At 44.5% G+C, this 26,841-nt stretch overlaps 1 protein-coding gene and 1 long non-coding RNA gene across 2 annotated transcripts; both read left to right on the top strand.

The window, feature by feature from the left end:
* The first annotated feature begins 1,774 nt into the window (after window positions 1-1,774).
* ZNF470 (zinc finger protein 470) lies at window positions 1,775-10,701 on the top strand. Its single transcript, NM_001206754.1, is given in 4 exon segments — window positions 1,775-1,831; window positions 4,148-4,274; window positions 4,437-4,532; window positions 8,640-10,701. Coding segments are annotated over 4 exon segments (1,527 nt in total). The 3' UTR covers window positions 9,887-10,701.
* Window positions 10,702-15,501: 4,800 nt separating this feature from the next.
* On the top strand, window positions 15,502-26,762 carry LOC509356 (uncharacterized). The gene is made up of 3 exons (XR_813035.4): window positions 15,502-15,563; window positions 17,523-17,594; window positions 21,639-26,762. It is a non-coding gene; the product is annotated as an uncharacterized lncRNA (long non-coding RNA).
* Window positions 26,763-26,841: the final 79 nt, after the last annotated feature.

Raw genomic sequence — 26,841 nt, 5'->3', positions numbered from 1 at the left:
ATTCCAGCCTTTCCATGGCTTAGTCACCTTTTAGTAGGTGAACAGAAATACTCCCCCATTCCTACCTCACACTTCTCTGTCTCCAGCCACACCCCTCCACAACCAGAGTGAGTAAAGAGAGGGGGGAGAAACACTGCTCATAGCTTTATTCTTCACTTGTTTTTCTGCATGCAGTAATGGTAGCTAATATTTACTGAGTGCTTTCTCTAGGCCAGACACGGTTCTAAGACCTTTGGGGGATATTAACACCAAACAGTATGAACTGGAAGCTATCTTATCTCCTTTTTACAGATGAGGATACTGAGGTATAGAACGGAGAAGGCAATGGCACCCACTCCAGTACTCTTGCCTGGAAATCCATGGATGGAGGAGACTGGTAGGCTATAGTCCATGGGGTCACTAAGAGTTGGACATGACTGAGCGAGTTCACTTTCACTTTTTACTTTCATGCATTGGAGAAGGAAATGGCAAGCCACTCCAGTATTCTTGCCTGGAGAATCCCAGGGATGGGGAAGCCTGGTGGGCTGCCGTCTGTGGGGTTGCACAGAGTCGGACACGACTGAAGCAACTTAGCAGCAGCAGCAGAGCCATAGAAAGGACAAGTAATCACTAGTAAGTAAAGGAGCCAGGATTCACATCCAAGACAGGCTGAGTCTAGAGTGCCCCTCATACTGGGTCTCATGTAAGCCCTTCAACATCTGCTTGGGGTGATGTTCTTACCCACCTTTGACAGTTGAGAAACTGACCCTGAGAGGGTTAAGTAACTTCAAGAGTTCAGATCCCAAGACCTCCACTGCAGGAGTTTTTTTCTTTAAACTTTCAGACCCAGCTTTTGTTATGTAAAATGAGGATGATATTATATACATCATAAGACTGTTATAAGCATTAAGTGAGCTCATACCTGTGAAGTACATGGTGTAGTGCCTACTGCATAATAACCAGTGCTTAATAAGTGTTCATTCTTTTAATCATCATTATAATGCTTTGAAAAAGCACTGGAGTTTAGAAGAAAGAAACCAGAATCAAGTCAGTTTATCCTCTTCCTGATTGAAGAACCTTGGCTCAAGGGACAGGGGACTTCTTCAGAACTACATAGTTTGTCACAAAGCATAATGGGAACCTGAGTCTCCTGACAGGTTTTTGGTCCAGCTATCTGCAAGCCACGTGGACTCTGTTGTGACCAAGGTGATAATGCTTCTTTCTTGGGAAGATGGCTTTTTTCAAGTCTCATAGACTCTTTGCAAATCCTTAGTAGTTAGTTGCACATGGGGGATTTTTTCCTGTTACCTTCTGGTGTCTGCTTGAGTAAATAACTTGAGTGGAAGAGTCAGGCAAATCTACGTTGGTGACTAGGCTCCACTGTTTACAAGCTTGTGACTTGTGCAAAAGACTTTACTTCCCAGAGCTTTCATATGTGAAACTGTGACAAGATTCCCCATTTTTGTTGAAGATTCTGAAGGTCAAATCAGAGTTTTAATATATGCAGCATGCCTCATACATCTCTATTGTTAATGAAAGGCTGGATTTGGGCGAGAGAGAGATTGTGCTCAGCCTGAAAATCCAGAGCAGAGCAGAACCCCCGCTGTAAACTAAAGGTTTCCCAGCGACTTCCTGGACTGTGAGAGGAGGGTGCAGTAGGAATAGGAGCGTGGCGTAGACGAGACGGAGCTGAAGGGATGTGTTTCTGGGCTGTGACTATCAGAGCTACTCAGTTTCGCATTGTTCCTTTCTCCTCCTCCCAGCTCTGCCCTCTCGGGGTAAAGCCCTTCTCCACATGAGGAGCCAGGAAGAAGAGGTGATGGGAATTGAACTTCTTAAAGCCATGTCCCTGGTTAGTATTCCCTTTTTTCTCCTAAAGTACTAGCTTGCTTTCAGGATTTTGGCAAGTTTGTTTCCTTCTGAAAATTGGAACGTTGGGATTTAAGGAAGTGCAGCGGAAATGGTAGATCAGTTCAGTTCAGTTGCTCAGTCATGTCCGACTCTTTGCAACCCCATGGACTGCAGCACGCCAGGCTTCCTTGTCCATCACCAACTCCCCGAGCTTGCTCAGACTCAACGTCCATCTAGTCAGTGATATTTCTATGTAATTCAATCGACTATTCTTTTGAATTTAAAATATCTTAAGTGGTTGAAAACAAAACTAATAGCTTAGGTTTGCTGAGCAGAACAGGACTTGAACATAGGTGTTCCGGCTTCAGAGACCATGTGTGGGAGAATGTACTTTCTAGTCTTCATATAAGCTCTGCTATCTTGTAGCTGTGCTCTTTCTCGTGTAAGCTTTCTCATGCCCATAAGACAGATATTTTGGCTAACGTATCAGCCCACAGCAGATATTGTTCTGTACACAGAACAACTCCTTAGGAATCCCATGTGATCCTTCGCTGACCTCAAAGAAGTAGTGTACACGCTCATTCCATTTCCCTCGTATGTTTGCCTTTGTGCTTGATTTCTGGTTTTTGTCATACTCCTCTGAGCTCTGTCAGATAAGCTTCTAATAAATATGCTCTCAGCAGTGTCCTCAGGGAGTTGCTCTTCCACGAGCTCTCCCTGTGCTGTCTCTCATAATCCTGTGTGTTTATGAGAATTATTTCTGTGTCACACCACCACAGCCATGTTCTTAACTACCATAACATACTGAAATTAGTAAAATATAAGTAAAGCTTTTATTGAAATATTAAACCAAATGTTTCCCCTCTTTCTGGGCTGCTCTTCTTTTATTCCCATCTTTCCTTCATCATTATCATAGATAACAATTCTTGAGCACTCAGCCTGTTCTGCGCCTGTTACTTCATTTAATTCTCACAGTGCTGCTCTAAGGCAGGTACTGAAATTATTCTCATTTTTTTTAGGAGGGAAATCCTGAAGCACAAAGGAGTTATTCCACTTGGCAAAGACCACCCAGCTAGCCAGTGCTAGAGTCTGAACTCTTTGGAATACTCTGACCTTTGTCTCTGGTCTTACTCAAGACTGCTGTGTATTCAAAACTCATTCTTAGATATTTATGGAAATGATTCTTAGATATTCATATAAATGAAATCACAGAAAGAGGAACGGAAAATCTCCCATCACCCGTACAACCAGCCTCACTTCATGGTTGGTTATAAATTCAGTTCATGTAGCAAGACACAGGTTGCTTGTCATGCACTTATCTCGTATGATCTCTCCTGATGCTTCTCAGCAGATTATCAAAAACCAGTTTGCCAAGTGAGTTCTCTCCTGATCCAAATATATTTGTATTTCAAAAGAGAATAGTACTGCTAGGCAGTTTTTCTTTCATTTTTTAGGCATACCTCAGTATCTCAAGAACACTAAGATTTCTTAGAATATATTGTGGAGCTTGAAGTCATACTCATCAGGTCAGCCTCATTCCTTGAAACTTGCTATTGCAGTCCCAGAGCTCTTTAGTTCCCCATGTAGAAAAGTGAGCTAACTCCTAACATATAAAATAACTTACTGCTTCGTAATATCCTAGGGGTTTTGTTTGTTTGTTTTGTTGTGTTGTGCTTTTGGCTGCACTGCAAGGCATGCAGGATCTTAGGGATTGAACCCATGTCCTCTGCAGTGGGAGGGAGCATGGAGTCTTAACAACTGGACTGCCAGGGAAATTCCCATGATTGTTGTTGTTGTTTTTCACTCACTAAGTGGTGCCCTGCTCTTTGTGACCCCATGGACGGCAGCATACCAGGCTTCCTTGTCCTTCACTATCTCCCGGAGTTTGCTCAAATTCATGTGAATTGAGTCGGTGATGCTTTCTAACCATCTCATCCTCTGCCGCCCCCTTCTCCTTCTGCCGTCAATCTTTCCCAGCATTAAAGTCTTTTCCAATGAATTGGCTTTTTGCATCAGGTAGCCAAAATTCTGATGACACTCTGTTTTGAATGCAGTCAACATTTTTTCATGTGAGAATATCTCCTCACACCATAAAATGCTTTAAGAGCAGAGAGCATCTCTGTATTTTTCTTTTTCCTAATATGTAAAGTGTAGCTAGACAGAAAAGTTGTTCAGTTCAACTAACTACTTAATCTCTATCATTTAGACACCCCACTGCAATTACTCACCCAATTTTTTTTTTCCTAACTTATAACCCTAGAGCCAGCTAAGTCGGGATGAACACTAATTGTGCAAGAGGACATTTGTGTCATTTCAGGATGCAGTGACTTTCACGGATGTAGCCGTCAACTTCTCCCAAGATGAGTGGGAATGGCTGACTCTTGCTCAGAGGACTTTGTACAAGAAAGTGATGTTAGAGAACTACAGCAGCCTGGCTTCACTGGGTGAGAGCATGTGCCGCCTTCTGTCTCCCCTTAGGGGTCTTTCCCCTCCGGAGTCTGTCCTGTCTTTATCAACACTTTCCTACAGTGTTTCTCTTTCTCAGTACCATTTGGCTCTGGAATATCCACAGCATAGGTAATTTTCTTGTTTTCTTTTACATACAGGTCTTTGCATTTCTAAACCAGATGTGATCTCTTTACTGGAGCAAGATAAAGAGCCCTGGATGATGAAAGGAGAGTTGACAAGAGGCCTGTGCCCAGGTAAATGCAGGACGGCTACAGCTAGGAAAACAGTTCTAAAGGTGTTTCTTCCCTCTGATACTTGTTGGAAAATACCTCTCAAAGTCCTTCCCAAATTGAAACCTTTTGTTCTACAACTATTTTTTTTTTGTACCATTTTAGATTTTATGGACAGAGGAGCCTGTTGGGCTACAGCTGAGCAACTAAGCACACACATATACACACCCTTTTCTTCCTTTATTTTGGCTGTCCTGGTTCTTCGTTGCTGCGCCACAGACTTTCTCTAGTTGCGGTGAGCAGGGGCTCCCCTTCACTGCGGTGCGTGGGCCTCTCCCTGGGGTGGCTTCTCCTGTTGCAGAGCACGGGCTCTAGGTGAGCAGGCTTCAGTGGTCACGGGCGTAGTAGTTGTGGTGTACAGGCTCAGTTGCCCTGCGGCATGTGGGACTTCCCAGACCAGGGACCAACCCACGTCCCCTGCATTGGCAGGCCAGCTGTAAGCCACTGGACTACCAGGGGAACCCTCTACCAGTATTTTTCAAGCGGGTCTCTTCTTCTCTTCCTCACTGGTACAACATACCGCCTTTACTGACTTTCTACCAATACCAGTCTATTTCTGAACTCTGTTGTGTTGCATTGATGTTTACCTATGTTACTATATTGTTATAATTATTCCTGATTTTGAGCCATTTTTTAATTCTTTAGGCAGGTTTGTGTCTCATTTTTCAAACTTGTTGAAATGTTTCCTTTCTTTAAAATGTGACTTATCAAGTTAACCAGTATATAGCTATGTTTTTCTCTCTGCTTTTAATCATTTTTCTCTTTGTTGTTTCTTTTTTATTGTTGTTATTTCTTTTTGTTTTGTTGTCTATGCTGTTTATTTAATCCCCCTTCACACCATCCCACACCTTGAATTGAAAAAGTTTACTTCTAAAAGTTGTTAACTTTATGACTTCATGTATTTTTTAATTTGCATTTTAAAACTCATCCACTTGAGATTCAAAATAACATCTTTTGATACTCATATGAAAGATGAAGAAATTAACTCACTAATGTTACCTATTTCCTTCTTCTTTGTCTGTCTTCTCCCTTTTATTGTAATTACTTTGATTTTTTGGCTTAGGTTACTTTCTTCAGTTTATTAGTTTTTTTACCCTGTCCTGCTTAAAAGCTTTTTTTCTGGTTTAGAGCAATAGATGAGAGCCTGTGGACATATACTGCAGGGAAATCAGCTTCAGGTGAGGAGGTTAGTTTATTCTGAGGCTTGTTGTGTGGCCTTTTCTTGCTTTCAGTTCTCAAAAGTTTCAAGAAGTGGATGTTGGTAGGTCACTAAAACTGTATGTTAATAAACAATAAATAATTTTTAAGTGAATTAAGCATTCAATTCAAGATTTTAGAAAAACCAATGAATCTCAGGAAAACTGAAATAAGTTACACACCAGATCAGATCAGATCAGTCACTCAGTCGTGTCCGACTCTTTGCGACCCCGTGAATCGCAGCACGCCAGGCCTCCCTGTCCATCACCAACTCCTGGAGTTCACTGAGACTCACGTCCATCGAGTCAGTGATGCTATCCAGCCATCTCATCCTCTATCGTCCCCTTCTCCTCCTGCCCCCAATCCCTCCCAGCCTCAGAGTCTTTTCCAATGAGTCAGCTCTTCGCATGAGGTGGCCAAAGTACTGGAGTTTCAGCTTTAGCATCATTCCTTCCAAAGAAATCCCAGGGCTGATCTCCTTCAGAATGGACTGGTTGGATCTCCTTGCAGTCCAAGGGACTCGCAAGAGTCTTCTCCAACACCACAGTTCAAAAGCATCAATTCTTCGGCGCTCAGCCTTCTTCACAGTCCAACTCTCACATCCATACATGACCAAAGGAAAAACCATAGCCTTGACTAGACGGACCTTTGTTGGCAAAGTAATGTCTCTGCTTTTGAATATGCTATCTAGGTTAGTCATAACTTTCCATCCAAGGAGTAAGCATCTTTTAATTTCATGGCTGCAGTCACCATCTGCAGTGATTTTGGAGCCCCCAAAAATAAAGTCTGACACTGTTTCCACTGTTTCCCCATCTATTTCCCATGAAGTGATGGGACCTGATGCCATGATCTTCGTTTTCTGAATGTTGAGCTTTAAGCCAACTTTTTCACTCTCCACTTTCACTTTCATCAAGAGGCTTTTTAGTTCCTCTTCACTTTCTGCCATAAGGATGGTGTCATCTGCATATCTGAGGTTATTGATATTTCACCCAGCAATCTTGATTCCAGCTTGTGCTTCTTCCAGTCCAGCATTTCTCATGATGTACTCTGCATATAAGTTAAATAAGCAGGGTGACAATACACAGCCTTGACGAACTCCTTTTCCTATTTGGAACCAGTCTGTTGTTCCATGTCCAGTTCTAACTGTTGCTTCCTGACCTGCATACAGATTTCTCAAGAGGCAGATCAGGTGGTCTGATATTCCCATCTCTTTCAGAATTTTCCAGTTTATTGTGATCCACACTGTCAAAGGCTTTGGCATAGTCAATAAAGCAGAAATAGATGTTTTTCTGGAACTCTCTTGCTTTTTCCATGATCCAGCAGATGTTGGCAATTTGATCTCTGGTTCCTCTGCCTTTTCTAAAACCAGCTTGAACATCAGGAAGTTCACGGTTCACATATTGCTGAAGCTTGGCTTGGAGAATTTTGAGCATTACTTTACTAGCGTGTGAGATGAGTGCGATTGTGCGGTAGTTTGAGCATTCTTTGGCATTGCCTTTCTTTGGGATTGGAATGAAAACTGACCTTTTCCAGTCCTGTGGCCACTGCTGAGTTTTCCAGATTTGCTGGCATATTGAGTGCAGCACTTTTACAGCATCATCTTTCAGGATTTGGAATAGCTCAACTGGAGTTCTATCACCTCCACTAGCTTTGTTCGTAGTTATGCTTTCTAAGGCCCACTTGACTTCACACTCCAGGATGTCTGGCTCTAGGTCAGTGATCACACCATCGTGATTATCTTGGTCGTGAAGATCTTTTTTGTACAGTTCTTCTGTGTATTCTTGCCATCTCTTCTTAATATCTTCTGCTTCTGTTAGGTGCATACCATTTCTGTCCTTTATTGAGCCCATCTTTGCATGAAATGTTCCCTTGGTATCTCTAATTTTCTTGAAGAGATCTCTAGTCTTTCCCATTCTGTTGTTTTCCTCTATTTCTTTGCATTGATCAGAGAAGAAGGCTTTCTTATCTCTTCTTGCTATTCTTTGGAACTCTGCATTCAGATGTTTATATCTTTCCTTTTCTCCTTTGCTTTTTGGTTCTCTTCTTTTCACAGCTATTTGTAAGGCATCCCCAGACATTTTGCTTTTTTGCATTTTTTTTCCCATGGGGATGGTCTTGATCCCTGTCTCCTATACAATGTCACGAACCTTATTCCATAGTTCATCAGGCACAGTGATTTATATTGCTAGAGATAAAAGTATATAAACTGTCGGGACAAATGAGAGAAGACACAAGGAAAGAAATAATGGTAAATGATGCCTAAGTACTTAAAAAAAATTATATGAATCCATTTTTGAAAGTCAACTATTTGTAAACAATTTGAAAATCTTAATGAAATGGATGATACTTTATGAGACTATAATTACCAGAACTGACACCAGAGAGAGAAAATTTGAACAGACCAGGTACCACTGAAAATATGTAGGAAGTCATTTAAGAACTACTTCCTCCCAAAAAAGAAGCAATTAACCCCAAATAGTTTCACACAGTAATTATATAAAGCTTGTAAAGAAAAAAATCATTGTTTGAAGTTTTCCTTGACAGAGAATAAAAAGAACTATTTTAAAATGTTATTGTGAAGATAGTATAACATTTGATACCAAAATAGCATCCCAAAAAAGGGAATTATTAATGCAATAATAAATATTGGTACAATATCTTAAATAAAAAGTCATGTTGAAATAATATACCATAGCCAAGGAGAGTTTATTCTAGAAATGCAAAGATGGTCACATCACCTAACTTGAAGAACTATCAAAAACATGTCCCTTTATAGGCTTCAGCAACTGTTGTGATTCACATGGTTTTATTTTGTAAGTGTCTGTTCTTCTAGCATTAAATAAAGGAGACATTTGCTTTCTTAATATCTTTCAGACTTGGAGTATGTGTGGATGAAAAAGGAATTATCTCTAAACCAGGACATCTATGAGGAAAAATTATCTCAGGCAATGAAAATGGAAAGACTTACAAGCTATGGCCTTGAATGTTCCACATTAGGGGAAAACTGGAAGTCTGAAGACCTGTTTGAGAGGGAGCTGGTAAGTCCAAAGACACATTTTAGGCAAGAGACAGTCAGTCACATAGATACCCTTATTGAGAAAGGCGACCACTTTAACAAATCTGGGACAATTTTTCATCTGAATACATTATGGTATATAAAACAGGTATTTCCCATCAAAGAGAGAATATATAATTTTGACACAGATAAGAAAAGCTTAAAGACACATTCCTTTGTGAAAAAAGACAAGCAGGCCTATGGAGAAAAGAATCTTTTGAAATGTAATGACTGTGAGAAAACTTTCAGCAAAATCTCAACTCTTACTCTTCATCAGAGAATTCATACTGGAGAGAAACCCTATGAATGTCTCGAATGCAGAAAAGCCTTTAGCCAGAGTGCACACCTTGCTCAACATCAGAGAATCCACACAGGAGAAAAACCCTTCAAATGTACTGAGTGTGGAAAAGCATTCAGCCAGAATGCTCATCTCATTCAACATCAGAGAGTTCATACTGGAGAAAAACCTTATCAGTGTAAGCAGTGTAACAAAGCCTTCAGCCAGCTTGCATATCTTGTCCAACACCAGAGAGTTCACACTGGAGAGAAACCCTATGAATGTATCGAATGTGGGAAGGCCTTTAGTTATTGTTCATCCCTGGCTCATCATCGAAGGATTCACACTGGAAAGAGACCCTACAAATGTATTGACTGTAGGAAAGCCTTCCAGCAGAACGCTTCTCTTATACGTCATCGAAGGTATTGTCACACTGGAGAAAAGCCCTTTGATTGTATTGACTGTGGGAAAGCCTTCACCGATCACATAGGACTTATTCAGCATAAGAGAATTCATACTGGAGAGAGACCCTATAAATGTAATGTGTGTGGAAAGGCTTTTAGCCATGGCTCCTCCCTGACCGTCCATCAGAGAATTCATACAGGAGAGAAACCCTATGAATGTAGTATCTGTGAGAAAGCCTTTAGCCATCGTGGCTCACTCACTCTTCATCAGAGAGTCCATACTGGAGAGAAACCCTATGAATGTAAGGAATGTGGGAAAGCTTTTCGGCAGAGCACGCACCTCGCCCATCATCAGAGAATTCATACTGGGGAGAAACCTTACTAATGTAAGGAATGCAGCAAAACCTTCAGCCAGAATGCTCATCTTGCACTACATCAGAAGATACACACTGGAGAGAAACCATATGAATGTAAGGAATGTGGTAAGGCCTTCAGTCAGATTGCTCACCTTATTCAGCACCAGAGAGTTCACACTGGTGAGAAGCCTTATGAATGTTTTCAATGTGGGAAGGCCTTCAGTGATGGCTCCTATCTTGCTCAACATCAGAGACTTCACACTGGCAAAAGACCGTACGCGTGTCTCGAATGTGGGAAGGCGTTCAGACAGAGGGCATCCCTGATCTGTCACCAAAGGTGTCACACGGGTGAGAAAACTTACAAATGCAACATCTGTGGAAAAGCCTTTAGTCATTGTAAATCCCTTACTCTGCATCAGAGAATCCACACAGGAGAGAAACCTTACCAGTGTAAGGAATGCAACAAGGCCTTCAGCCAGATTGCCCATCTGACACCGCACAGGAGAATTCATACTGGCGAAAGGCCGTATGAGTGTAAAGCACGTGGAAAAACGTTTAGGCAGACTGTACATCTTGCTCACCATCAGCGAACTCATACTGGAGAGTCATCCTCGGTGATACCCTCCTCCTCCTACCACCACGTCCTCTAGTTTCAATCTTCGAAGCATTTCTAGAATCTGTCACTTTTTTCTAGCTCAGTGTGTCATTATCCCAGTCCAAGATGCAGCCATCTCATTTGGATTTCTGCATAGGGTTACAACCATATTTCCTCTTGCTCCCCTCAAGTGTATTTTTAACACTGTAGCCAACTGAGTTTTTTAAAAATAAAGAGTTTATTCATGTTACTTTTCCATTTAAAACACTTATTTTGAAAAATGTTAGGTAATCCATTTAAAGCATTTAGCATACTGTCATAGACTTATAATTAGTGCCATTAAGGTAGAATTTTCCTTAGAGTGATGTTAAGCTACAAGTATAATGAGCCAGTAGGTCAAGACTAAGAAGCCTAAAATTTTAGAGTAGACAGAGAACTCTTTACTCTCCTTGTAGGTCGGAAAGATGAACACATTCAGAATTGAAAGATTCTATGATATCCAGGGTAACATGGTGGCTTGCTCTTCCCTCTGTATGAATAAAAAGACATCTACTGGAGGAGGAAATGGCAACCCAATCCATATTCTTGCCTGGGAAATTCCATGGACAGAGGAGCCTGGTGGGATATAGTCCATGCGGTCGCAAAAGAGTCAGACACTACATAGTGACTGAACAACAGCAATGTTTAGCAGAATAAGGCTTTAAAAAAAGGAGAATGTAGCATCACTGATGAGGAAACCTCACCTCACCTGGCACTTAGAAATGAGACTAGGCCACTTAGAACAAAAGCATTTGGTAGAATGTGGGACTTGCCAGGGGAGAGTATTAAAAATAAACTAAAATGAACCAGCTAGAAAACTTGAGTAGGTTAATAGCCATGGAGTAAACTACAAAAGACAGTTCAACACTTTCAACTGTGGAAAAGTACCACAGACAATTCCTGTGATACTGAATTGTTCTAGCATATAAAATAAATACAGTAAAGCTTCCCATCTTGTTCTGTGAGACGGACAAGACAAATACCAAAACAGGAAAACATACATATTGCAGTTGGCTTTTGAATGTAGATGTTAAAACAAGTTTGTTTTTTTTTTTAAAGCAGAGGAAATGAAAAGCTAGACATGTCTCTGTATAGACATACTCAGTCTGGCAAAGACATTTCTTCCCAAGTTAAATACGTGAATCCACTGGTACTCCAGTAGAAGTCCCGATATGTAAGTTGACAAGCTCATTTTGAGCATCTATATGGTATTATGATATAACAAGGAGTATAGTACTGTAACACTCATTAAATTAAGATTAGTGGAGCATTTACTAATGTTCCAGGCACTGTTTTAGGTACTGGGGATGCAGCAAGGTGTGAAATGTACCAAAAAAAGTTTGATCTTGCAGATCTAGTGGGAAAAGACAAACTAAAATTTGAAATGCAACACTACATAGTAAGTATGTGACATGTACCATGATGTGAAACGATCTAAAGAGGGATCCAGGGGGATCCAGGGTGCTGGCAGGGGATGCCTTACACCCCCAGAACATATGGGCATTAGAGCCAAGGGGTGAGGGAAGAACTAGAAAAAACTGTCAGCCAAAAAGGACATAATGAGAATAATTGTGATAGTCTCAAAGTGGATAGTTACGATGCTTTGAGTGTTTCGGGGAGAACTGATGGTTTAACAAGGTTCATGAGAGTTCTTTTCACCCTTTGTGAATCGTGATTTAGAGGCTGTTAGAGATTTTTGTTTTTATTTTTTTCCTTTATATATATTTGGCTGTGCTGGGTCTTAGTTACAGCATGCAGAATCCTTAGTTGCAGCATAAGGGATCTAGTTCCCTGACCAGGGATCAAATGTTTTCGTTTTGTTTTGGCAGCAGTCTTACTGAGCTATAACTCGCCCATTTAAAGTATATGATTCAAGGAGTTCCCTGGCAGTCCAGTGGTTAGGACTCAGCACTTTCACTGCTGAGAGGTGTGTTTGTGTGTGTGTGTGTGTGTGTGTGTGTGCTCAGTGGTGTCTGACTCTGTGATGCCCCAGACTGTAGCCTGTCAGGCTCCTCTTTCCATGCAATATTCCAGGCAAGAATACTGGAGTGGGTTCCCATTTCCTCCTTCAGTGTTCCTTCCTGACCCAGGTATGGAAACCGAGTCTCTTGTTTCTCCTATGTTAGCAGGCGGATTCTTTACTACTGAACCACTTAGGAAGCCATACATATATATATAAAATTCAGTGACTTTTCGTATGTTCAGGGTTGTGTAACCATCACCACAGTTAATTTTAGAATATTTTCATCACCTAAAAAGAGACCCCCTGCCCTTCAGTAGATACTCTTACTCCTGGTGGAGAACACTTATACCTGGAGCACTTCAGCACCTGGAGGTACCTGGAGCATCCAGAGCTCTCCGGTTTGCTCTTGGCTGCTGCCTAAGGCCGTGTGAGGGGAGTCCGTATCCGGAGGACACAAACACTGGCCAATGGCGTTTGGGGCTTCCTCTTTACTTTGGCACAGAGGCTCGGAGATAGGTGGTCTTGTCAAGAGCACGTGGAGAGTTTTGATTGCCCTTATATATGATAAAAGGGATTTTTCATTTCAGTGGGGCGAAGGCAGCTTGATCAGATGGCCTTGGGACAGTTGGCTGTCTGGAAAGGCGTAGATGTATGCTTTGCCCCTGATGAAGTTCTGACAGATTAGAGCGCTAAATGTACAATACTAAAGTACAAGAAAAACAGAACATTTCTGTAACTTTGGCTTGAGGCACACTTTCTTAAGCAGTACACATAACGCAGGAGGTGACATTAAACTGAGTAACACTTCTGTGTGAAACCATCAGTTACGAGATAAATGAAAGACTGAAGAAAAACGTTTGCAACAAATATGACAAAGGGCAATACTCGCTAATACTAAAAGTACCGTTACAAATCAGTAATAGTAATGCCTGCAACTCAGGAAAATGGACAGTGCTAACAGCAACCCACACCAGTATTCTTGCCTGGGAAATCCCATGGACAAGAGCCTGGCAGGCTACAGACCATGGGGTAGCAGAGTCAGACGTGACTTAGTAACTAAACAACGACAATGGCTACTTAAAAGAAAATGAAATAAAAACAGCAAAAGAAGATTACCCACTATCATTAGTAATCAAGGCAATGCAAAATAAAGTGATAATATAATCTGCTTTTTTCCCCCAATAGATTGATTTAAACCATAGAAGAGTGATCATAATCGAGTTTTGGTGAATGTGTGAAAAACAAGGCAAATCCATTTCCCATTATATAAATTGCTATATAGATATAGACCATTTGAATCAATATTCCTCAGAACCAAAGTGTACAAAGGTAGGTAAATGTATAATGGGAAACATTTTTAATGATAAACTCTTAGCAATTTATGGTCATGGGCAAAGGGGTAAGTTAATTACGCTGAATTCATTCAATAGAATTATATGCAACTGTTGAAAAAAATGTGTATATAGCCATAAAAGATAAATGTGCTATATTAAATGAAAAGCATTTTTCCAGACCTGTAATCTAGTGTGAACTCAATATAAAAAATAAACCCCTAAATACATGTTTTTCTGTTTTTCTCTGCCCAGTTTTCCTTGCCTTCTTTTGACTGTAATCTCCTTTTCCTTTGAGTAGCTGGCCATACCCTGTGTTACAGGTGAGTACATGAGGAAGCATGTAACTCAGACAGGCCTGCACAGAACACAGATTGTCTCACTTTCCCCCACCTCCAGCACCTTTCCCCATGCCTAAGACCATTCTGCTTCTTTAACCCAAAATATCTCCAGCCCCTCCCCTCGGGGAGGCAGATAAGATGTTCTACCACCTCCTTGCTTGGCTGCCTAGGAATAAACCTTTTCCTTGTTGCAAACCTTGTCTTTCTTGCTGTGCCTTGGGCAAATGAACCTGGTTAGGTAACAACAGATGTCATCCTTACAGGAACCAGATAAACGGTACACTGGATCTCTATGATATCTGTTATTTTTTTTTTTACAGCTGCCATGTGTATATCTACATTTGTCAAAATATTTAATGGAAGTCATTAATGACTACCTAAGACTAGCTGACTCTTCACATTTCTGTGGCCACCCAGACATTTCAGCAAATGCTTTTGTGCTTGGCTTTGTGATTTGTGGTGTAAGAGGCCCAGCCGGGAGGTCTGGTTCCCACCCCGGCCCCGCCACGGTCCTCCTGTGCCGCCTCTCTTGTCTGTACCACTGTCTCACCTGGAAGCTTGGTTGTGAGGATTAAACACGTTCTTAAGTCATAAAAACGCCAACAGGAGCTGGCATTTAAGTTAAGTTGCTCAGTCATATCTGACTCTCTGCAACTCCATGGAGTATACATATACAGTTCATGGACTTCTCCAGGCCAGAATACTCGAGTGGGTAGCCTTTCCCTTCTCCAGGGGATCTTCCCAACCAGGGATCGAACCCAGGTGTCCCGCATTGCAGATTCCTTTCCAGCTGAGCCATAAGGGAAGACCAAGAATACTGGAGTGGGTAGTCTATCCCCTTCTCCAGCAGATCTTCCTGACCCAGGAATCGAACCTGGGGGGTCTCCTGCATTTCAGGTGGATTCTTTACCAACTGAACTCTAAGGGAAGCCATAATAAAAAGGGTGAATACTGTATTTTTCTTATGATCATGTTACTTTGCATCTCTGTATGTTTCCCAAATTTCCTATAATTCAGCTATTTTGTATAACATCACGCTGAAGTAAGCTGCCCAGAACCATCCCTCAGTCCAGCCCAGGAGATGGGTGGACCTGGCACCCTCCTTTTCTGGAATTTTCTCTCCTTCCCCCTTCTTCCTCTCTAAGCAAACCCTCTCCTCTCCACTCCTCTGCCCTCCCCTCCCCCATCTCTCTTCCTCCAGTCTCCGTTTTCCTTCTCTCTTCCCAGCCCTCGATTCCTCCCCTCTTCCTATCCAACTTCCTTTGGCCGCGGCTCCAGTGCCGCGCGGGCCTCTGGGAGTGGAGAGGCGCGGTCGGGTCTCGGGTGGGTTCCGCTCCGCGCGCGGGCTTCTGGGAAGTGTGGTCGGGCCGACCGCGCAGGCGCAGCGCGGCCTGGCGCGCCTAGCGCGGTGATCCTTGTCCAGACCGAGCGGCGCGGGTGAGTCCGGCGGCGGCCGGGGCAGGGGCGGGAGAAGGGGAGTGGGCGGGGTCGGTCCCGAGAAGAGCTGTGCGGACTGAAGGGAGGGGCGTGAGGGGAGGGGCGCCAGGGTCCCAGTGGGAACTGAGGGCTGAGGGGAGGGTGTACCGGCGGAGAGGGCCGAGGGGAGGGCGTGAGGGTGCAGGTGGGAATTGAAGGCTGAAGGGGAGCGCTGAGCGGAGGGCGTGAGGGTCCAGGGGAGGGCGTGAGGGCCCAGTTGGGAACTGAGGGCCGAGGGAGAGCGGGCGGGCTGGGCGAGGGCCGGTGGACTGAGGGGAAGGTGTGCGGGCTCAGGGGAGGGGCGTGCCGGCTCAGCGAGAGGCGGGGAAGAAGCCTGGAGTCAGGAAGCCGTTACCAACCTAATCTGATGGGATGCGGAAGGAGGCGAATCCCTGTCTGCGTGTGTGTGTGGCTGTATGCACATCGGTGTGTGTGTGTGCCTGTCTTGGTCTGTGTGGGTGTCCCCTTTGTCTAGTCTTTGCCTGTCCCTGTTGGGGGACATCCCTGGGTGACCACCCGTGTCCACATCCTTAGTTGTGTGTCTGCCTTTATTTCTGTCCATGGTGTCTTTGTGAGAGTGTCATCCAGGTGTCCACCTGTCTCATCTGTCATTTTTCCAAGGGGTTCCAAAGAGTCAGACGTGACTTAGCGACTAAACAACAACAAGCTGGATGCCAGAATCACAATCCACATATGATCATTTCTGCATCCCTGGGGCTTTCATTCTTGGGGAGGGAAGACAGATGACAAGCTTGAAAATAACTTTTTAAAGAGACAGTTGTCAGCAATGATGCGGGCTATAAGAAGATGGCAGAGGGTGAGGGGTGGTTGCTATTAATGCTTGAGCTTGGGGCCCTGGGAATGGGAAACTTCTCCACGAGGTGACATTTGAATTAACGGTGAGAAGGAGCCAGCCAAGGGAAGAGCATTTCTGACAGAGGGAACAGCAGCTGCGAAGGCCAGTGCACCTGAGGCCAAGTGTTTGCAGGGGAGTAGAGTGGGAGAGGGAAGGTCCTCAGGGCAGACCATAAGGGCCACGTGGGCAGTGGTGAAGACTCCTGATTTCTAATGCCTGTGGGAAGCCATGGAAGAATTTTAAGCTAGAGGACGTTTTTGCTGAGGGCTTGCTCAGGCATTTGTGTGTGCAAGGCATGGTGCGCTGAGGTTTGTGAAAGACACCAACCAGCCTGTGTGTTTATGATCCTTTGTGATATACAGTGGGGCTTCTTTTTAAAAAATAATTATATTGCTTTTTTATTTGAAATTTCACTGTTTAAAATGTATGGGGACCAACATTTAAATTGATAACGTTCTCTTTTTTATTGAAGTACAGTGGATTTACAATGTTGTGTTAATTTCTGCTGTACAGCAAAGCGATTTAGTTATGCATTTATGTGCTTTTTCCTATCCTTTTCCATTATGGTTTGTCACAGGATATTGAATGTAATTCCCTGTGCTGTACAGTGGGACCTTGCTGTTTCTCCATTCTATATAATAGTTTGCATCTGCTAACCCCAGACTCCCAGTCCATCCTTCCCTGAAGCCCCTGCTCCCCCTTGCAACTGCAAGTCTGCTCCGTGAGTCTGTTTCGTTGATATGTGCATTTCTGTCGTATTTTAGATTCCACATGTAGATATCATATGGTGAAATGGGGTGGGTGGAAATAGTGCCCACCTTTCAGGGGTATTAGGAGGATTAAGTGAGAGATGTTGGTCCAGTGCTTGGTGGGTGGCAAGCACCTGAGTATTTGCTATTAACGTGTGTGTGCGTGTCCCTCCAAGTGTTTGCTGTTAACGTGTGTGTGTGTGTGTGTGTGTCCCTCCCTCCTGCCTCTCTGGGGGCACGTGTGTGTTTGTCCTGTCTGCACCGTGAGACGGACCTAGGCCTGGCCTCTCACCGTGCCTCCCTTTCTCTCCCCAGACCACAGCCTGCCGTTCGGTCACTGTGGGCAGTGGAGGGGTGGCCACCCAGCTGCTGACTGATGAGGCCCTGGTGAGTCCTGCCACCTGCCTCTCCTTTCCAGAGGCTCAGCCCACAGGTTGGGGCTTCTGCCCAGGGACGACCCTCTGACCCCCAGACCTGCCCAGGGCCTATGTCCCCACCTCCTGGGGGCTCTGCCCACCTGGTGCTCAGGGGTGATGTTTCTGTCCACTCTGCCCCCTTCAAACCCCGAAGCCTCTTGCCTGCCCCTGACACTGGCTTTGGTCAACCAAGGAGGTCAGGACAGCTGGGGAGTGACCAGTTCTGCCCTGTGGGCCCTCAGGAGATGCAGGAGGGCACCTGGAAAGGGAAGGTTTAAATGTGTACAAGGCTCGCTGGAACAAGACCCACACCTTTCAGCCAGCAGTCACCCCCCGGGAAGGGAGGACACTCTAGGTGCCGCACACAGGCAGGCGTCCCCACTCTCAGTATAAAGTTTCCTGATATTTTAAAGGTGGTACATATATGGCTGTATATTGAACTTTTCACTAAACTTGCTTTTATCCCAGAAATATCTCAATATAAAAATATGCAAATACTCTTTATAGAAAATAGGGAAAATCCAGTAACCTGTAGGTGAGACAGTATATTCACCATGGTGCCTATACCCAGAGATAACTATGTGGATTATTTGTGTATCATTTATTGTCTTCTCTGATGATTAGTTTTTAAAATTGACCCAGAATTGGCTCTGCTATTTTTATCTTGGAGCTTTGTTTTTTACATCCCACTTTAATCAGTAATGATTTCCCCAGCCTTTGAAAACTTTACAAATATCACTTGTTTGGGTGCATAAGCAGTGCATCTCAGGTCCATCTGGTATTGGTGGATTTGACTTCTTAAAAATCATTTCTCAATGCTGTAAATAATGTATCATAAAAGAAAATTCCCCAAAGGTTAGGAAATAGATGATCATCATAAAAAGCTTAGAGAATCCAGGACTTCCCTGGTGGTCCAGTGGTTAAAATTCTGTGCTCCCAGTGCAGGGCACATGAGTTCGATCCCTGGTTGGGGAAGATCCTGCATGCCATGTGGTGGAGCCAAAAAAAAAAAAAAACTTAGAAAATCCAGAAGAGTAGAGCAGACAGGATCAGAATTACCCTGGATTTCATCCCAGGAGGTAACCACCCCTGAATGTCGTGTCTTTCTCTTTCTGGAAACATATTGTTTCGCAAAAATATGAATCACCCGAGCTGAGCAGTTTTTTTTTTTCCTGCTTTTTCATCTAAGATTTCTTCCTTAACGTTTCTCTACATTGTTAAAAACTCTTTGGGAAACTCTGTTTTAATGACTCCATAGAAATTTTATCTTGGGGCTGTACCTGGCTTACTTAATCATTCCCCCACTGCTGGGTACTTATTTGTCTCCAGTTTTCAATGGCTGTTGGGTATTTATTGTGCATGTGTGTGCGTGCTCAGCCATGTCTGATTCTGCAACCCCATGGACTGCAGCCCACCGGGCTCATCTGTTCATGGAATTTTCCAGGCAAGAATACTGGAGTGTGTTGCCATTGCTTTCTCCAGGGGATCTGCCCAACCCAGGGATTGAACCCTCATTTTCTGCATTGGCAGGCACAGAGCCACTGCAAGTTGGATATAAGTGATAAATGGATGTATGGATAAATGGATTTAAGTGACAAATGATATAAGCTTTGAGCATGATAGATGAGAAATGGTGTCACAAGATCTTTTCTGAGTAACATTATCTGTATCTTAGTGAGGTTTGATTTTTTAAAAATGTTTATTAGCCATTTCTCTTGGGGGTTAAATGATCTATCCTGTGCTTTCCCAGTCTCCAGGAATCCTAGTATCCTTGAAGATTTTAAAGAAGTGTGTGTGAAAATATTTGTGGCAAATATACTTCCCAGCTTTGCTTTTCATTTCTTATTTTCTATTTTTTGTGCCCAAAAGCATTTCTTATTTTCAGAATTGAGTCTCTGTCCTCCTCTGGTGCCTTCCATTGTTTTTAAGCTGTGAAAGGGTTTCTCCATCCAATACAGGTCACACACCACTTGTATTTTGTTTCTTTTTTTCCCGTTTATCATTTCGATGTTAACAGTGAACTTCTGAATCCACCTGGAATTTATTTTAATGTCTAAATGTGTCAGTTCACTTACCTAAGTTCTGATGTGTTGTGCCTTAATACACTTGTATCAATATACACCCCACGTACCACAAAAAGTACAACTTGTTGGTTTATTGTATATTCACAGAGCTGTGCAACCATCACCACAGTCAATTTGAGAACATTTTCATCATCCCAAATGCAAATGTGTCCGCATTGGCACCCTCTCCCATTCCCTCCATTGACCAGCCCCTGGCAACCCGTCATTTACTTTCTGTCTCTGGATTTGCTCTGAAGTTCATCCACATTTTAATATATGTCAGTGCTTCATTCCTTTTAATGGCTGGATAATATTCCACTGTGTGGTTAGACCACGTGTTATTTATCCATTCATTGGTTGATAGGCATTTGGGTTGTTTCCACTTTCTGGTTACTAGGAATTCTGCAGTTTACACATTAGTTTGAACACATGTTCTCAGTTCTCTTGGGTGTATATTTAGGAGTGGAATTGCTGGGTTGTAACGTAACTCTGTTTAACCGTCTAAGGAATTATCAGATTATTTTCCAAAACAACTGCACCATGATGTCTTCACTTTCACTTGTCTGTGATTATTGTCTTGACTTCTTCTTTTACCTACATAATTTAGAAGGACTTGTCAACTGTTTTTGTTTCAGTATAGCGGGGCTTTTTTCTTAAAGTGTTTTTTTTTTCCTTAATCACATCTAGTGTAATTCTGATTTTTTTCAAAATAGAGCCTATCTTCACCTCTGGAACTTGGGGAGGTTTTCCTTGTGGTGAATTGGTTTGTGCTGTTAGACAGGAAACCAAGACAGATGAAGCACTAGAATGAGTGGCCTTGGACGTGCACATGCAAAAAACTCAGGTTTGATGCTTTGGGGCTACACTTTACTTCCAGGGAAGTCTCCTCAGCCGTCCAGAGGAAAGTGGCCCCTGCTGTCTGCCCCGCAGCGTCCTGTGCTGTACGGTGTTGGCTCTGAGACTTCCAGGACTGTCCATCGTGTATTCAGTGGACACCTCCACCCCCGCACCACAGCCCAAACACAAAGCGTGGAGGCTGCTCAGTAAATACATTATGTAGTGAGCAAGTGCACTGAGATGGGGCATACTAAGAGAAGACTCTTTGAAGACATTCAAAAACAAAGGGGGCAGGAGGAAACTTTTGGAGGTGATGGATAAGCTTATGGCCTCAATTGTGGTGATGTTCCATGGGTGTACACTTTCCAAACTTATCAAGTTGTATTAACTAAATAAGTACAGATTTTCTATGTCATTCATACCTCATAAAGTGTTTTTTTAAAAAGAATTATTACCAGGACTGGCCAAAGGACATATGGGCAAAAGAACCAAATAATAATATCATATAATAATAATGACTACTAATACATACATAAAATATACAAATCAAATGTCAAAATTAATAAAATCTAATAGTTGACATTCACTGAGAACTTACTCCAGCCACACCAGATACTATGCTGGAACCATGTATGCATTCCTCCTTTCCACTCCATGACAACTACAGAGGCAGATATGGTTATTATGAAGCCCATTGAGCAAATGAAGCTCGGAGATGTTAAGGCAGTTGCCCAAGGAAACACCGCCGTTGAGGCATAGAGCCAGGATTTCATTGCAGGCTTTCAGGCTCCTGAGCCCACACTCTCAGCCACTGCCTGGTACCGCTTCTTTATCCAGTAGGAGTGACCCACGAGGCAGAGGGGGCCCTTTATGAGCCCAGAGCCCCTGGGCGGGCACATGGATCCATGACAGGACTGGCCAGGAGGTGAGGCCTCCTCTCAGGAGGTTAAGTCAGCTCAGGGTCCACAGGGTGGGGGACTTAGAGCACTCGGGAGAGCCAAGGACCTGTGGAGTGGGTGGCAGTAACAGTAACTGATGGTAATTCAGCACCTCCTATATGCTGGGCATCAAACATGGATTAACTCATTTAATCCTTACGGCCTCCTTACCTATAGATCCATTCAAGAACTATTCATCGAGGGACTTCCCTCGTGGCCCACTGGCTAAGACTCTGCATTCCCAAGGCAGGGGGCCTGGGTCCATTTCCTGGTCAGGGAACTAGCACCTACATGCCTCAGCCAAGAGTCTGCATGCCACAACTAAAGATCTCACACACCGCAATGAAGACTGAAGATCCAGCGTGCCTCAGCTAAGACCCCACGCAGCCAAGTAAATAAAGAAATAGATTCTTTTTTTAAAAAAGAACTATTAACTGAGTGCCTACTATATGCCAGGCATTGTACCAACCACTGGGGAATTAGTAATGAGCAGGGCAGATGTCTTAGTTTGCTACGGCTGCCATAGCAAAGTACCACGGAGAGTGAGGCTTAAACAACAAATGTTTTCTCACAGTTCTGGAGGCTGGAAGTCCAAAATCAAGGTGTTGGGGGACCAGTGGTTAAGAGTCCTGGTAGTCCAGTGGTTAAGAGTCCACCTGCCAGTGCAGGGGATGCGGGTGTGATCCCTGGCTGGGGAACTAAGATCCCACACGCCTCGGGTCTACTAAGCCCAGGCGCCACAACTAGAGACACTCGTGCAGCACGACGAAGAGCCCACGTGCTGCAGCGAAGACCCGGTGCAGCCAAATGGACAGACGAGAATAGAATAAAGTTAAGGTGGTGGGGCCACGCGCCTGCAGAAGGCTCCAGAGGAGGGTCGGTTTCAGGCCTTTCTCCCACCTTCCAGTAGTTCCCGGGCTGTGGCACCACAATTCCAGTTTTCACACCGTGTTCTCCAAGTGGGTATGTCCCTGTGTCCACATTTCCCCTTTTGGTAAGGGCACTAGTCAGATTAGGGCCCACCTACTCCAGTAGGACCTCATCTTAACCAATGGCTTTGTTTGCAAAGAGGGTCCCATTCTCAGGTGCTGGGGGGTAGACTTCAATACATGGATTTGGAGTGGAGGGAGCATAATTCGCCCTGTAACAAACACTTAGAACAAGCACCTGGTGAGTACAGGGAGCGGGGTGGCACATAGCAACTGCCTGTGAAGTGATTCGTGTGATGTGGTGACCTGCAACTGGCGTCACATCGTCATCACTACCATTGTTGTTACCACAGCCGTCATCGTCATCACCACCATTACCATTCTCACCACCGTCACCACCGTCACCAGCATCGTCGTCGTCATCTGCTCTGCTCAGCCACGGTCATTTCAGCCCCAGGGCTGTCAGCTCAGTCATAAAGGTGCTTAGGTTTCCAGCTCATGAACTTCTCACCATTCCTCAATGGTCTAATCTGCCTTTTAAGCCTCAGGTCCCGGCCCAAGCTCTTCCTCCCTCCAGAATCTCCCCCAAGGCCCCGACCACTGAACCTCCCCCACAGACTACACTCAGTGCCACCTTTCCAAAGTCTTCCCAGATGCCCCCTAAAGCTGCCATTGCTCAGAAATCTGGAGAATTTTGTTTGTACCTTCATGACAGTATCGACCAGATTGCAGGTCACTTACCGGTGTTCTCACCTGCCGCTCCTGTGAGGAACTAGTTCTTAAACCTCCCATGTCTCTCTCCCAGCACCTCGCTCAGTGCCTACAGCTTGGTAGAGGCTCAGGCCTCCTCAGTGAATGACTGGATTCCATCTAGCTTTCTGCCTTTGCTGGGGCTTCCCTGGTGACTCAGATGGTAAAGACTCTGCCTTTAATGCTGGAGACCTGGGTTCGATCCATGGGTTGGGAAGATCTCCGGGAGAAGGGAATGGCTACCCACTCCAGTATTCTTGCCTGGAGAATTCCATGGACAGAGGAGCCTGGCGGGCTATAGCCCTTGGGGTCACAAAGAGTCAGACACGACTGAGTGACTAACACACACAGAGCAATGAATATGTTGATTCACTGGGTTATGATCATTTTACCTTTGATTCCTTCTCTGTCACTCAAGTCTGTGACTTCCTGCTCTAAACAGCCTCACATTTGTTTTATTTCTCTGTCAGAGGGCCATCCCCAAATAATGAGGCATGGAGAAAACCGAGGGGCAGGTCCTTGTTGAAATGACTTCAGATACATCCCGTGTGCCTTTCCTAAACCCTCCCGGCTTTTCCATCCATTCCTCCAGACCTCTGTAAGGAGGGCCCTGTGGCTAGTGGTTGTGGGTTTCCTCTTGCATGAGTCAGTGACATTCAGGGATGTGACTGTGGACTTCACCCAGGAAGAGTGGCACCAGCTGGAGCCTGCCCAGAAGGGACATGATGCTGGGGAACCTCCAGAACCTGGTCTCGCTGGGTGAGGGGCCGCTTTGCTGAGTTACTTGCCATCAGCCTGTCACATGAGGACTACAAAGAGATAAAAGATGGGCAGATGTAGTGACGTAGAAATCACTCTACTCAAAGCTAAAACTAAAGTTGACAGATGATGAAATGGGGAATAATATTTACCACATGGATAGCAGTCAAAGGATTGAAAGTGAAAGTGTTAGTCACTCAGTTGTGTCTGACTCTTTGTGACCCCATGGACTGTAGCCCACCAGGCTCCTCTGTCCATGGGATTCTCCAGGCAAGGATACTGGAGTAGGTTGCCTATCCCTTCTCCAGGGGATATTCCCAACCCAGGATTGAACCCAGGTCTTCCCACATTGCAGGTGGATTCTTTATCATCTGAGCCACCAGGGAAGCTCAAAGTGAAGGTGATAGTAGCTCAATCATGTCTGACTTTGGAGCCCGCCAGGCTCCTCTGTCCATGTAATTCTCCAGGCAAGAATACTGGAGTGGGTTTCCATCCCCTTCTCCAGGGGTTCTTCTCGACCCAGGGACCAAACCCGGGTCTCACATATTGCTAGGAGATTCTTTACTGTCTGAGTCACCAGAGAAACCCTAACCTTCAGAGGGGATTATAATTATATAAAGAGCTCCTAAGAATAAATAAGAAAAAGGCTGAATGCAATTCATAGATGTGGAAATACACGGGATCACACTTTGTAATAGATTTTTAAACCTTGTGCTTAGTTGCTCAGTCATGTCTGACTCTGTGATTCCATGGACTGTAGCCCACCAGGCTCCTCTGTCCATGGAATTTTTCAGACAAGAATACTGGAGTGGGTTGCCATTTCCTTCTCCAGGGGATCTTCCCAACCCAGTTATCAAACCCATGTCTCCTGTGTCTTCTGCATTGCAGGTGGATTATTTACCTGCTGGGCCATCAGATAAGCCCCTTTAAACCTTACTAGTAGTCAAAGAATGGCACCCCACTCCAGTACTCTTGCCTGGAAAATCCCATGGACAGAGGAGCCTGGTAGGCTGCAGTCCATGGGGTCGAGAAGAGTTGGACACGGCTGAGCAACTTCACTTTCACTTTTCACTTTCATGCATTGGAGGAGGAAATGGCAACCCACTCCAGTGTTCTTGCCTGGAGAATCCCAGGGACGGGGCAGCCTGGTGGGCTGCCATCTATGGGGTCGCATAGAGTCAGACACAACTGAAGCGACTTAGCAGCAGCAGCAGTAGTCAAAGAACTATTAATAAAACTGAGCCAAAGAAATAGTTTTTGCTCATGAGGTACACAGAGATGGTAAAGAACAATAGCCTGAATTATGAAGTTATCAGAAAGGGACTCTGTCCTTTTAGGGGTATAATGTTGGGACAACTCTTTGGGAGGACAGCTTGGCATTATCAGCCAAATTTTCAACTATTCCATTTTTAGAGATCTATCCTTTAAGAAATCTTTCTCTAAGTGTGCAGAGTTTTCCATGGGGGTGGGGGGGAAGAAACGACCTAAATGCCCACCTATACAAGACTGACTAACATATCAAGGTGTAGCCATATGATAGAAACCATGTTCTTCAAAGATGAGCACTCTTTGTAGGCACTGACATGGAACAGTGTCCCTTGCTGTTGTTTAGTTGCTATGTTGTATTTGACTCTTTGCAGCCCCATGGACCACAGGACACCAGGCTTCCCTGTCCTTCACTGTCTCTCGGAGTTTGCTCAAACTCATGTCCATCGAGTTGGTGATGCCATCCAACCATCTCATCCTCTGTCATCCCCTTCTCCTCCTGCCCCCAATCTTTACCAGCATCAGGGTCTTTTCCATTGATTTGGCTTCAGGGTCTTTTCCATTGATTTGGCTTTTCGCATCAGGTGGCCAAAGTATTAGAGCTTCAGTTTCACCATCAGTCCTTCCAATGAATATTCACGGTTGATTCCCATTAGGATTGACTGGTTTGATCTTGAAGTCCAAGGGACTCTAAAGAGTTTGGGGGGGAAGGGTGGCACATAGGCTTGAGAGGCATCAGCATACAGAAGATACTGAACCAACACAATATTGTAAAGCAGTTATCCTCCAATTAAAAATAAGTACATTTTTTAAAAAGAAGAAGCTACTTAAGTCCAGACCGTGAAGGTCTGGCATCACTTAGCCGAAGGGTTCTCAGATTCCAGTGCTGGTGAGGCCAGGTGGGGATTTATATGCTTTTTATTGCCTCATAGAAATAAAGGCTTTTAGTGACTGTATCCTCACACTTTTCATGACGTTGTGTAAGATCTCAGTTTTTAAATGTCAGGAATGGAGCCATTAGGTCTAGGATACAGAGCTCCCATTAACGGAACTCAGACTGGAAATAGAAATGAACAGGATTCCTGTAGGAGGGGGTTGGCCGTGATTCGCAAGGAGGGATGGATGTGTGAAAAGAAGAGGTCTGGAGCCAGCCCACGGGGGTACCTGCGCCCCAGAACTGGGCATCTGAGGATGGGAGTGAGGCTCCCCCCCCCCCCCGCCGGGCGGGGTGGGGAGGGATGGAGCTGGAAGACGGGGTAACCTTCACACGCCACCAACCGCAGCTGTACTGGTATCCTTTCTAATAAAAGCTGATACTCCCAGAAGCCTAACCAGTAGGGGATGTCCAGGATGGACCCTGCAGTAACCCCTTACACGGGTTTGCGAGCCTCCTGGCCCGCCCCCTGCCCTCCTCCGAGCTCCCAAAGGGACACCACTTGTTGTCAGCTCCCCTCCTAGGTCGGTTCTGCCCACTCGAGCCGCGTGTGCCGCCAGCGCATTGCTCGGCTTTTAGAATCTCCGTCTGTGCCCGCGGTTTATCTATCCCCGGGCTTGGGAAATCCCTTCCTTCCAGCACTAACCCCGCGCGTTTCCTCCTCTCTTCCTCCTCCCCCTCCAGACGTGGACACTCGGCCCGCAGTGAAAGAAGCGGGCCCGAAGGAGGAGATTTCGGAAGA

The sequence above is a fragment of the Bos taurus genome, chromosome 18 (genome assembly GCF_002263795.3).
Source record: "Bos taurus isolate L1 Dominette 01449 registration number 42190680 breed Hereford chromosome 18, ARS-UCD2.0, whole genome shotgun sequence".
Lineage (NCBI taxonomy): Eukaryota > Metazoa > Chordata > Mammalia > Artiodactyla > Bovidae > Bos > Bos taurus.
The sequence above is the reverse complement of the archived record's forward strand: the minus strand, read 5'-3'. Positions and strand labels throughout refer to the sequence as shown.